The sequence below is a fragment of the Magallana gigas genome, chromosome 4 (genome assembly GCF_963853765.1).
Source record: "Magallana gigas chromosome 4, xbMagGiga1.1, whole genome shotgun sequence".
Lineage (NCBI taxonomy): Eukaryota > Metazoa > Mollusca > Bivalvia > Ostreida > Ostreidae > Magallana > Magallana gigas.
Window position 1 is genome coordinate 10,430,655 of NC_088856.1, and position 13,829 is coordinate 10,444,483.

Consider the following 13,829-nt stretch of genomic DNA (forward strand, 5'->3'; position numbering starts at 1 on the left):
CATGTTAAGAATAAATTTCGGCTAAAATTTTTATAAGGCTAATAAGCAGTGATTTTACAATGAAGTAATTACTCACGTTGAACTGTCAGTGTCACGTTGATGCTGATTTGACCCTCAGAGTTGGACGCTGTACACCTGTATACTCCCTCATCTTCCGGCTTCACCTGAGCAATGAAGAACACATCGTCCGCTGTCATCACGTGGAAGCGGTTCTCATTGGCTGCCAGAAAGTTCCCACCATTTTTGTTCCACACGATCTTTGGCTTGGGCTCGCCTTTTGCTGAGCAGTCAAACCTGGCAGTGGTTCCAACTTTGACAGTCACATTGTTTGGGGTTTTGATGAACTCAGGATACTCTGTGAAAACAGAACAAATCAATGAAGTAATAAAAATCCTCTTAATATCAATAATAATAAAGCAAGTTGCCACAACTTGAGTTCAAACCCACTGTGTACTACTGTTTATACATACAATTAAATACGTTCAAACCACCATTAATTTTGAACTATAATACTAGGATAACATCCTAGTGTATAGATAACAAGTATTTAATAAAGCTTACAGTGCTAAAAAAACTGAACAACGTACCGTGAATGGTGATGTTTGCCTTGTGGGTGTAGGCCGACCCGAACTTGTTGGTGATGATACACTGGAAGTTGCCCACGTCTCTCTCCTGGATGTTCCGGAGGTGGAGGTGGGAGGTGAAGTTGTAGATCCTCCGCCCGTCACTCAGGTTCCCCATCTCCTTGGTGCTGTCCACCCCCTCAGTCAGCATCTGTTAAAGAGGAGCCATCAATTAGTACTCACTCTCTTCTAAACACACTCAACATGGTTTTTCTATGTTACTTATTGAATCTATTTAAAGGCCTACTGTGGTTTCATTAATATTTAGAGGCATCAATTTTTGAGGATAATGTGAAGATGACAGTTTCAAGGAGACGTAAATTTGTGGCCAATGATTCTATCAATGTAATGTTATTAGACACTGCACTTTGATTACCATTTAATTTCATGGATAAACTTAATAATGAAATCCCCAAAAAAGTGGTATTCAACCAATATTGATCAAACCACAGTAACAGGTCTACTATAAGTTGTAAACATACCACATTGTCCCTCTTCCAGATGAATACTGTCCCCGAGTCCTCTGTACTGACAGCCTGGCACGTCAATGTGATGTTGTCATTCTTCAGAGCCACCCTGGTCTTGGGATGGGACAAAATGTATGGCTTCAGGAAATCTCCATCTGTAAGATTCATAAATATAGAACAATTCATCAAAAAATATGACTCAGAGCTTCAATACTCTGACTGGAGCAAATTTTTAGCCCACTGGTTTCTTTATCTGTAATAGTTCCACTTCTAACACTTACCACATTTGTAGTCATCCCCCTGGACCAGAAACACACTCCGCCCGATGAGGTTTGGGGGGTAGGCACACACGGCAGTGACCATGTTGTGGAATGTTTTGGACAGGAGCCAAGTGGGCAGCCACTGTAGCTGACAGTCACACAAGAAGCTGGACGAGTTCAGGTACCTGTTAAAACAACACAAGTAAAGTCAAAGCTCTGATAACCTTGAAATCAACAAAGGTAGAATGAAATTTTTCAAATTAAGAAAGTAAAGTGAAATTTTTGACAAGTCTTGAAAGCAACAGATAAATTTCAACCTTTAACAATCGAAAATCTATTAAGCTAGCATTGAATACGATACAAAATAATATTTATATAATTTTGAATAAATTCATCATATGAATGTAACTTCATTCATTACTATTCTTTAAAAAGTTCCCTTTCATATATTTTACAGAATTTTGCATAAAAAGCAAGAGTTGTCTCTCTTGCACTCTTCTGCCACACTTACAATTGCTGTAGAGTGACCATGCTCTCCAGGGCATTGTCTTTGATAGATGTGATGTTGTTCATACTCAAGCTCAGAACCTTCAGGTTAGCCAGACCCAAGAAAGCATCACTGGAGATGGACTTGATTTTGTTGTTCTCAAGTTTGAGTTTGATCAAATTTGCCAGCCCCTCAAACACACCAGACTTGTCCTCAATGGTCCAGGAGATTTCATTGTTGTTCAGCTCTCTGTAGGCAAAAAAAAAAAAAAAAAAAAAAATCAACAATAATTTACACAAAATATGAATTATATTGATACATTTCTTTTTCAATGTTAAATGGGATTTTTTTTATCTTGTACATGAGATTATTGCAGCATAGGGAATTTCATTCAACAAACAAGTACAAAGTAAGTGATCAAGTGTTTGTGGTCTTTGTGGTTTGAGATGAGTATCCACTACTTACAGCTCCTCCAGTTGGTGGAGATGCTGGAACGCCCCGTCCTGGATGTTGGTGATCATGTTACTGTTGAGGTACAGCTTTTTTAGTTGACCCAGCTTAGAGAAGGCCATGCTACTGATGGTCACCAGGCGGTTATTGGACAGATCTCTGCAAAAAATTAAAACACAGGAACTTATTACATTTTTCTATATTATAGACTATTCTTACTATTTTTGCTATTGTTTTTGGTTGATGCACATGAAGTTGTTACAATCTAACAAACATATATTTGTGAACCATGTGCTCTGTGTTATTAAGAAAAGACATCGTTTCAGCCTCTCATTCCACTGACAGAGATATAAATGATTTGACTGCCTTAATAAAACTTGGTCAATTATCAGGCACTGATCCCTGCCCATTAAAACCCGGTCTCCATTGTCCAGCCTTCAGAGGTGGCTTCACCCTTCATAACACAGACGTGTACTTAAATCTTTAACATGGCCCATGTCAAAAGTCATTCCCACAGCGGATAATGAATACATCCCAAACTTTGCCACATCTATATATCAAATCTTGTTTCCTAACCCTCCAAATTATGTATCATAAAATATGCATAGACATGCATCCCGACACCTGTGAGATATTCTGATATTGATTTATCCCTGGGTGTCAATCAACCCTCAGATTTGTTCGTGAACAATCTGGTTTTGGGGTGAACATCCCCGGTCAACAAGCAATTGTCTCCAGACCATGCATGGTAATTTGAACTGGAGATGACTTTTTAATCCATGGAGAGCTGGACTATAACAGCACTGGCAAACTAGGAGGGTTTTCCCTGGCACTAATTAGTGTAGACCAACACCAATTGCTGCACTTTACATGACATTTGTGACAATAAAAGCAACGGTGTAAAGTTAATTACCACAGGGCTGAATAGGAACGGCACACACATAAAACTGTTCATAGAATCTTAGCAGAGACTTCTTCATTTCAGTTTACCAGTTAATTAATCCTCACAGCATAGATCATAGCGTACATTACAGATTGTCACAGCACCACACCTCATTAATTAGATTCTACTTTCAATTTTAAATTAGTTTCATAATGTGATAAGCTTTGTAGTAATGACAAGAATATTTCCTCTATAAGAGTAAAAATCTTTAAAGTTTCATTTGCTCTGATCATGTTGAAATCAGTGAATGTCTTCTGTATCTATTTCATAAGTTAATTTGAAATGATCCATTAACTCTGCTCTTGGTTTTTAGCAAAGCTGCACTTAAACTTCCTCACATGTTTACAATATAAATCACAATGTCAGAACACCACACTGGAGGATGCTATGGTTATCAAAGTTTTTCCAAACCATAAACTTTCTCCTTGGAATACCTCCAAACAAAAGCGGATTAATTTCACTAATTAGTCATTCCAGATGTACTGAGGGGAAAACAAAAATCATAAAAAGGAGATAGGCATAAAAAAAACTTGGTGTGTACTGGGAATTCTCTGTATTGACTTAAGTTGGGCAACATTAATATTCAAAGTGCAAGGGCTGCCAATCTGAATAATGACTTGTTTCATTCAGATTCCTATATATACACACTGTTCTAGCCACCATACAAAACATTAAACAGTTTTTAATTTTTAATTTTTTTTTTTATAAACTTGCATTGCAAAATTCATGTTCCACATGTTCAAAACCTATCTGTGGCTAAATAAATCTAATGAGTTATGAAAGGGACTAATTAGTCTAAAGCCTCATTAAATATTTATCCTATTAGCATTGTCCCTGCTCTTTAGTTTATATACAAAATCACATTGGACTTTTTATACAAGACACCTGTTCATGTGAACTTATAGCATGATTCAATGAACTTTGATTTCTTGTAGATTTTATATTCATGAAAGGAAGATCACAATAGTTGTAATGACTAAACTAGAATACGACTCAAAAATCTACAATTCAACAGCACCTTTCCATATTAGCCTTTGGAAAATATTCGAAACATATGGTTCGCTTTTCTGACCAAAAAATTTCTATTTCTACCCAAAACTTTATCTCCACACATGTATGAAAGCCAACAAATTCTTGAACGAATGTGCAGTTTCTATTTGTGTGCACCTGATGCAACCACGGTGGCCTACAAGCAAAAATACAGGAACAGTTGGGCTATCTTTTCCTGAACTTCTTTAATTAACTTATTTTCTTTTTTAAACCACGTAACTCTTGATTTGTTAGCACCTGACTGTTAAAGTGTTTCAAGATCTGGCTGTCCCCTTGTTATATCACACGGTCGTTTGATAATGCTGCATTCCAACCTTAAGATTACAGAACCATAAAATGTCAACCCAGCACCATGAAAAGTAATGAAGAAAAAAAAGTATCACAAAAGGATTGCTCTAACAATAAGGCACCTTCAATCAATTCCTCCTCACCTAGAGTCAGGGAAATAGATGGAGAATTAATTTGAGAGGACATTTTCTCTAGCACTGACCATGAATCAAGGGGACCAGATTTAAGTCTCTACACTCAATGAGTTTTTCATGCTAATATGGATTAGGATAGAGAGGTGCTTGAAAAGAACCCGTAGATTGTATATTGGCATGTCTGAATCCCTTAATTCATTATTGAAAGGTTGAAGAAATTACAGCAAATGTTGCCATCTTATTAGAGTTTTACTTTTTTTTCTCCTCTTCTCTGGAAGTGACATTCACTTCAAACTAACAATGGCGACTTTTTAATAACTTCAGTGTCAAATTTGCTATGTTTGAACAGGTTGGATTTTCTCACGCATAATGATACAATTTCATTTTCCCCAGCTTCAATTTAATTTTCAATCAACATGTACAAAAACTTATCCAAAGTCTGTTTTTCAAAAAAAATCTATCCTCTGCCATTCCTTTTTTATTGAAAGCAAGCTGCATTGATCAGACATGCGATTTAGCATTACTGAGCCTGAGATACTGGGTATAATCTAATACTTACATGGTGTCGATGGATTCACAGCCCTGCCAGGCTTCAGGATCAATGGTGTGGATTTTATTGTGTGCAAGATTTCTGTAAATACACAGAAAAAAGATGAAGGTTAAAATCATATCATCACAGAAACAGATCAATGTTAAAATTATATCATCAATGCAGAGACAAACCATACCCAGGATATACAAACAATTAATGGGGCATTCTGCAAAGTTTGAAAGACTTAGTATTAGAGAACATCATGTTTACTACTTGTCCAAGAAAGAATCTTTTGCTGTGATGGAAGACCTACTGAAGTCTAATTTTAAAAAAAAATCAAATTCAACTGCTATTTAAGAAAATGGGAATATTTTTTTATGCTTGAATTTAATTGAGACTTTAGAAAAAAAATGAACCTATTAAAGAACTCCTCGATCATTTTTTATTTTAAATTATGGAGAATAATATTATAATACAGGCAAATGATGTTGAGCACATATATTCAGAATATATGCCATAAATCCAGTTTCCAGACTATTTACATATTCTGGGGGAGGAAAATGAAGAGTTTTTTTCGCTCTACTTAGACAACTAAAGGTGTTAAGTTTCATGGAGAAAAAACATCAATTTTCAAGGGACAAGATCATGTTTCACATTTACAAGCGCTATAACGCATCTTAATAGACAAATTATACATCAGACCCTGATTTCCCCATAATAGGGAGACCTTTTTTTTTTATATTTCTTTATTAGTGAACAGAAATAATGAAAATCATCCAATAACTGTCGGAAAGTTCAATTCTTGTGTAATTCTGTAAATTAATGTAAATCAAATACACGTACATATAATTCTTACCATCGATCTTTGTCATTAATTTACTGTTGTCATTTAGTCAGTTACTAGAGGCCTCAATTATGAACTTTATCAAACTTGCGCCAAAAAAAAATTCAGTACAAAAAATTTAGAAAGTTTCCTCCCTACACAGGATGCATACACCTGGCAAAATACTTTTTGTGAAAACAAGAGAAGATAGATTTCCAAGCTGGAAATTCCATCACTGCTTTTCTTTTTTTATATTTTCGGCACCTGGAAACATCATTATCCTCGTGTCAGAAATTATCAGCCTTTTTCTCCAACTAGATCCTTTACCTAATCAAATTTGTTCAGATGACGGCAGTGAAATAGAATACACAGCATCAGCCGGGGGTAATCTGCCTTCTTCTACCTTTGCATTTGTGCACAAATCTCACTTTCGACCTCTGGGGTCACAGATCACCGCACACGCTAGAACATTTTTTTGCAGAAAGTTTGAAGATTATTTTACAGACTGTTTGATAATAAGATAACATCATATCAATTCCAGACAGAACAAATATTTTTAGCCCTCAATGCCGATTCAAAGAACTGAAAGTTCATAACCAAGTGCTCCAGCAACTAAATCATAATAAAAGAAGTGTTTATAATCATTCTCCGAAATGTTTCCGCAGTCAATGTAAACAACAAAGTGAGACAAGACTGTTTCGTTTTAACAACTGCATTACATCTTGTATCTCCTTTTTTTTTTAACTATTTCTAAATAATCAGAACAATTTTTTTTATTATTCATCATGGGTTAACTTCCTTGACCCAAGAAACTTGCACATTAATTTCTCATATGCTAGAGGACAAATAGAGTAAGGTCTGGTCACATGGGACCCTGTGATACAATTGGTTCCAGTTACCCAACAGAAGCAGTCAAATACTTCTCATACCATACGCTGAACTTTCAAGATTTAAACTGATGCTTGTAGATTTTAGAAAATGTTTTATCTTATATGCAGTTCGTTTTTAATATTTACAATGCTTAGGATATATCAAGGATAAGGCGTAGGCATTTCTTGCTGCGCAATTCAAGAGTCTTGGTACTTCTGTATTCCTTTGTTTCCAATAAATTCAGATTAACGTGTAATTAAAGTCAATATATGACCAAAACTTCATGGCTAATTAAATTTACACAATATTTGGCTTTGCTGAAATGGGCTAGCAGGGTACCATATCTCTGAATTGTTCGTACAAAAGTGTAAGCTGGCTCCAGAGCTGGCGATAAGCCTACATAACAGACGATAAAATAGTGCTCATCACATCTTAATGAGAGAATACTTCTCTCTGTGGCCTAATTAAACAAGCAGTCTTAGAGACCAACTCTCAACGCTAAGTCACAAACATCGCATCTCAACTCTTCCAAGTCGACCAATATCATTCCCTTCTTTTGGTATTTTCCCATCCCATCACTTCTTCAATCCCCTCAATTTCAAATCAACATAAAACCTGTTGAATGCAGGAGAGCCTTTTGAAATGGTAATCTCACTTGGCAAAGGACTTTCAGAAGCAAATCCATAAAGCAGAAAAATTAATTTAACTTTTGTCCCCAGAATCCCTCTTACAAGCAAGCCGGGGCTTTCTTTTGTATGCCTATTGTGATGGTGTGAAAGTGGAAACCATGAGGCGAGGATGTAAATATATTGAAAATGCCCAGGCATGAAATTAATTCCATAACAATGTCTTGGCCATATGCTACAATAACTTTACATGGTACCAAGCTTAGCGATCTTCTCAAGATATTGAATTTTGAACACAACTGAGAAAAAGTACATCAACCAAGCCTGAGAACATAGATCATCTCCTCTCTATACGAATGACATAATTTATTGAAATAAAATGCACATCAAACCCAAGTTTCAATCTTGATATAACTTTTATTAACCTCGATAAAACATGATTTAATGAAAATCTGCCCCTTATTCCCCAAATATTTTTTTTTAGACGAATTTGTAAAACTTGAGAAGATTTTGAACCTCAGCACTCCCTTTCATTTTCCCATGAACAGAGGAGAAATCAATAAGGGGAGAGGGGACCCCCAGCTCGCTCCAGCAGGAAAATATCACTGGAACTTTCTAGTCAGTCACAGCTGGACTGAAATAATATTTGAGTTCAGATTTTGATTCCTGGTTTCCAAGTCAATTACAGTGCCGATGACAGATCAGCCGTCTTCCTGTGAAGATCACACGGCTCTACACCCAAGCCAAGAAAAATGAGCGGGGCAAGACGGAAACAAAACAAATGCTTGTTAAAATGATAACATATCCAAACTGTGTGTCTATGGAGAGGAGGTTATATTTTTAGACATAAACATCAACACAAATTATTTAATCTATCTACATAGTTTTTAGATTCATTGGTAATAAGTTGAATCCCTTTATTTATTGTAAGATCTATTATATATTTCATTTGCAAATGCTTGAAATGCAAGATATCCTTTGTACATTCGAGATATCCCACTATAATTAAGGAAAGGTATCGGACCAAAAAACTCCCTCTCTGAACCCTTTCATCCCTGATAAAGGTATCCTCCCCTTGAAGTTGAGTCCATAGGAACAAGTTATCATCACCAATAATGAAGTGATTAGTGTCAGTTTTCCACAAATAAACACTGGTCAGCTAACAGGACCGACCCTGTGTTGTTGCCAGTAAACATCCCCCATCACTGCAGACAATTGCCATATGCTGTTCAACTCTCTTCCCATTCCTTTTCACTGTCTTCATTAAAGAGTGTGGGGCTTTGGTGTATCAAAATTAAATTACTACCCCTTCCCTACCCCCCCCCCCTTTTTTTTCTAATATTGTGCTTGGTTTATCTATTGTTTTTGTATACAATGTAACTCACATTTCTCTCAAGCCTTTCAATCCATACAACCAAGACTGGGTTACTCTTGTGATGTTGTTGTGTTCCAATTGCCTGAAAAACAAATTGTGTCTCATTTAAAATAATAAATAATGTATAAAAAAGAAAATACATCCCTTTCAAAAAAATACTTGTCAGTTCAAGGTTGTACATTGCGTTGGTTTTTTTCTTCATAAATGATCATTTGAGTTAATCAGTGAAAAAGATGCCCTAAGTTGTCAAGGATTCCCACAGAAAGTTTTTCTCTCCGCACATTTTTCACTATTCTCTGTTGCCATTCTGCACAATACAGTTTTTGTGTGTAGGCCACTAACAAGCATATGTTTTTATGCTTTCACTGCCAGAGTCTGGGTGTGAAGAAATTCATTATCACGGCTCACATATCAAATTCATATCAATCCTTATTAAACTTAGCCAGATGTTTTGCTCATTTTTTGTGCAAAGGGGAGGAAATACAGAAACACTGTCCTTACTAAAAATACGAGATCATTTTCTCTTTCTCAAATATGCCAAATTTTAGGGTAGCAAAGACCTTGATTTTGTTAATGTTTTTTTTTTTTCCTTACACAAAAGTTATACATAAATGCACTTGAAATCTACATCAATAATGCTCCAGTTTCAAACGAATCCTGAACACAGTGAACTGGGAGCCTACAATAGGACCTTATACAATCAATTCTGTCAATATTTGAGTGGATGAACTTTCTGGAGATCTAATGATTTACTGAGCTCTATATTATAGTTTCTCCTTCTGTTGTCTGCCAGGGCCTTTTGCAAGGGGAAGAATTTTTTTCTGGTTTGCTACTTCTCTTGAAGAGGTAAATCTGATAACAAATTGCTAAAACAAATGTTTCTCTCCTAAACACTTTGTCAAGACCTAGAGTTACATCTCACACAGTCGGTGATTTGTAAAGGAAAATAAACTAGTGGAAAACTGGTAGCAGTTGTTGAACATGTTTAAAAGGATGTGACCAAATTACAGATCTTCTTTTCTACAACATTACAGTCAGAATAGAACAACACAATAGTTTAGGCTCTTAACACTTACAGTGTGACGAGTTTGTCTAAACCATAGAATGCCCCATCATCAATCTTGGAGATGGAATTCTTCCTCAACTTTAGAACTTTGAGGTTCTTCAGGTCTTGAAATGTCAGTCCTCCAATCTGCTTCAGTTTGTTTTTGGTGATCTCCCTACAAAAACACAGACAAACATACAGTGTTGATTTGAGCTTTAATCAAGGTTTTTTCAATGGTTTCTTTGAATTTAACAGTCACATTGGTCAATGCATATAGAAAAGACCATTATAAGGCTCAAAAGGCAAGTGGTCTTCATAAAATACTACCCTAATTCTAAAATTTATGTATACCAATTCCAGATCATTCTGGCTTACAATTATTCTGAGGCTTGCATAGAATAATCTGAGAGGCAACACAATGTTATTTAGTACCAGGTAAACTTTGTAATGAATGACAGTCTCCTTAACCCCTAATTACTTGGAACTCATTAAAATTTCTCTTTGCTGTGTACAAAAATAAATTTTTTGCTCTTACTACCAAGAACACATTTTTTTTAAACTTTCAAACTACTAAAACATTTATCTCTGTTTTCCCCCGATGTTTTATTTTACTTTCTGTACCATTACTGCTCTAATTGGAGCTAGCGGTGATGGGTATCTTTTCATCCCGATTGATTAACAGGTAATTTTAGCACCATTCCATGGGGTGATCCCCCATTTCCCCCACACCAGACACTCAGCGCAATGCAGGTGTTAGGAGCAAAGCAAGACTTTTATTGAATATGAAATGTATCTGTGATATGGAATCACTCCAATTTTCTTGTAATGCAGCAATGATAAGGCAGGAAAACGTTCCGCTCGATGTTGAAACAGGTGTGCCTGATAGTTTCCTTATATTTTCTTTACTTAAAAAATATTTCCATATCTCCATTTCTCTAAACAGAACCTTCCTCCCTTCCTTTTTTTTCTCTTCAATTGTATTTTTAGACTGCCGTCAGTTTCAGAGAATCTCCAACCTATACATCTTCTACACAAATTTACATGTTCATCATGCTCTGGTCCCATACTCATATCCGGATACTGTTTTAACGACCCCATCAGTTCAATTCAGCATCCTTGGCCTCTGTAAATGGCCCGACATTTCAATCAACAGTCATTTCCCTACCATCACCAACCCACTAAAACACCAACTAAAAGTCCATAAATATCCCTTATATCACTAACGATAAGGGGCCACCCCAATTATGCTATTTTCCTGACAATTATGTCAGCTGTCACTATCATTCCCAGACCAATAACTCAGTTTAGATTTTTCCCTGGCTGAACTTAATAGAAAACTAAATACTTTGTGCTGCATGAAACTCCATGGCAAGTATCCCATCAATTGAACCCAAATTGTCTCATTTTTACTGAATTATTATGCAAGTGAATTTACGTGCCAAGTACCAAAACAAGCCAAAGTGGGACTTTCATTTCACCATATGAAGGAATCTCTCCTCCCCCCTCTCTATACCTAGTAACTGGTCAAGAACACCATTTCTTTGTGTGAATCATCAGGTTGTTGAAAAGTTTAGATATAAGTTGATCTCGGAATCATTTCACTGAATGAATCCATCACGTTATAATAATCACAATTCTATTTTTGTTATAGTAGTATATATATGCCCCCCCGATGACCCTGTCAGTAGTGCGTGTCCCTTGATTTGACTGACATGATAGACAGATAGACAGACAGACTTACAGGGTCTCCAGCTTCTTCAGTTTCTTGAAGATGTCCTTGGAAATGCTGGTCACTCTGTTCTTGTTGATTTTGAGGACTTCTAGAGACGTCAGGTTGTCAAAACAATTCGATTCAAATGATGCCAAGTTGTTGTTGTTCACAACCCTGAAATCAAAGATTTATATAGAATTTTTTTCAAAAATTATAGTTTTGGTATTAGCTAAATTAATATTATAAAAACAATTTAGTTTTAATATCTCGTATAGTATGTTGTTGAACATACTGTATTTAATTCTACGCCAGAGGGGAAAGGTGTGGGATTTCAACATAATGTAACCAAAATTCTTTTCTGAGCACTGCATATTTTATCCATTTTGTATCAAGATACTGAATTATATTGCATACATTATATATTGTTTATGAAAAATTCTTAACCCTTTCTTTCTTGAAGTTCGTTTTTTCCAGTCTTTTGATATATTGAATTTTTTTTGCAATGATGCAATAATTCTTTCCAGTGTCAGACAAATTTCTCATGTTCTGCAAATACGGACATCTTTCTCTTGTTTTTTTTTTCACAAAAAAAAAATGAAAGAATATATTTTTCAGTGTGAATACTGCTGACAAAACAGAGAAATCTGAACAGACAAAACATATCACAGTTTACAAAATGTCTGACTGAGAAAAACAACACCTTCTTGTTTTTACTCTACATTGACTGTACAGATATTTCATATTCAGATGTTTGAACTTCTTTAATGTGCAGTACACACAATCACCATGACCTTAATGAATTGGATTCTAATTAATCATTCTGCATTCTAACAGGTGGTGTCCCACAAAACAGAAGGAGGTTGACCACAATTATATAAATTCTGTGACAGAGTTTATTTGGTCAGAGTCATCTAGCAAAAGTTAAAGAAAAAAATCAAAAAGGGGAAGGGGTATCAAATAATGGCAAACCCTAGGTGATTGATGTCCTTAAATGCTGAAATGAAGTGCTATAAGTCATACAAGTGATATCACTGTGCTTCAATTGGACCAATCAGCTACATAAATAACCAGTATTTACCAGAGACGGGGAACAGTGTTCATAACGTCATTAAATTTCAGGTTATTTGTTCTTCAAACCAGAGGGGTGATAAGAAGCAGGCGTCTCTATTGATTTCCAATGATCAAAAGACAACTTGGAGTATCACCTTGTGAAACATGTTTACAGCGGGGCCTGCAGATCAAACTTGGAACAGATTATCAAGGTGTTAGAATTTGTCAATATTAAAGCGATTCAAAGTGAAGCAAGTGTCGAGTCTGGTGGCCCAGTTGAGAGAGGCCACACAGAGAAAACCTGCCCTCCGTATGTCTACGCCTTGAAATCAATCAGACTGAAGTCAGAAATGTGGCCGAAATATCACCAGATCATTTCACATCTAACTCCAGACAGCACCCCTCTCAAAAATTTCTCCTTAATCTTTTCTGATCTGGAATAATTCCATTTTTATCAAACCCCCTGTCAAACCCTGTGTCTACAATTATAAAACATTCCGGGCCATTTCATCAAATTCATTTGTCTTATTCTAACTCAATCTAATTATTAAAAAATGTGGACATTTCATCAATATCATCAGTCTAACTCAATCCTTCAACACTGTCTAATAACTTGGCAAATCTTTAATAGGTATTATGTAATAGACCTTCATAAATGTGCCTCACATTTTCACACCCAGCGCTGAGATTCCTAGACATCACACCTAGTTCACCTCTCCGAGTTCAATCAGGCCCCCTCCCTGTCTGCAGTATAAGGTCACCAGACAAGCTTTGTCTCCATAATTTCAACATTTATAGTAAACAAGACTAGCACCAGTGGACAAGAGTCTGACTCCAGCCATAATCTCCCTGCTGTCTGCCATTTTATACAGGTCTGTCAACTATCAAATAACAAAGCCACTAACAATAGGTTTTTTTTTCTTTACACCAAGTATCACTCAACAACAAATGATGAAACTCCAGCCAACTAACAGAATACTTTTGATCTCAGCAAGGTAATGGCTCAAACTTGCTTATTATGAAGATAATGGTCACATTCACTCTGTCCAAATTCTGAGGTTTGTGCTCAAACAAAGTCTCTGAGGTTTGTGCTCA

The 13,829-nt window shown here is 36.0% G+C and overlaps 1 protein-coding gene across 1 annotated transcript in view; it reads right to left on the bottom strand.

The window, feature by feature from the left end:
• The window catches only part of LOC105349145 (leucine-rich repeats and immunoglobulin-like domains protein 2), a 31,024-nt gene that overhangs the window by 3,917 nt on the left and 13,278 nt on the right, over positions 1–13,829 (bottom strand). The window contains exons 6-15 of the mRNA XM_011458839.4: positions 11,715–11,858; positions 10,005–10,148; positions 8,939–9,010; positions 5,262–5,333; positions 2,303–2,446; positions 1,862–2,086; positions 1,372–1,535; positions 1,106–1,245; positions 588–774; positions 77–355 (exon numbers count right to left, since the gene is read on the bottom strand). Coding sequence (XP_011457141.3) covers positions 77–355; positions 588–774; positions 1,106–1,245; positions 1,372–1,535; positions 1,862–2,086; positions 2,303–2,446; positions 5,262–5,333; positions 8,939–9,010; positions 10,005–10,148; positions 11,715–11,858 — 1,571 coding nt within the window. The remainder of the gene's footprint in view (positions 1–76; positions 356–587; positions 775–1,105; positions 1,246–1,371; positions 1,536–1,861; positions 2,087–2,302; positions 2,447–5,261; positions 5,334–8,938; positions 9,011–10,004; positions 10,149–11,714; positions 11,859–13,829) is intronic.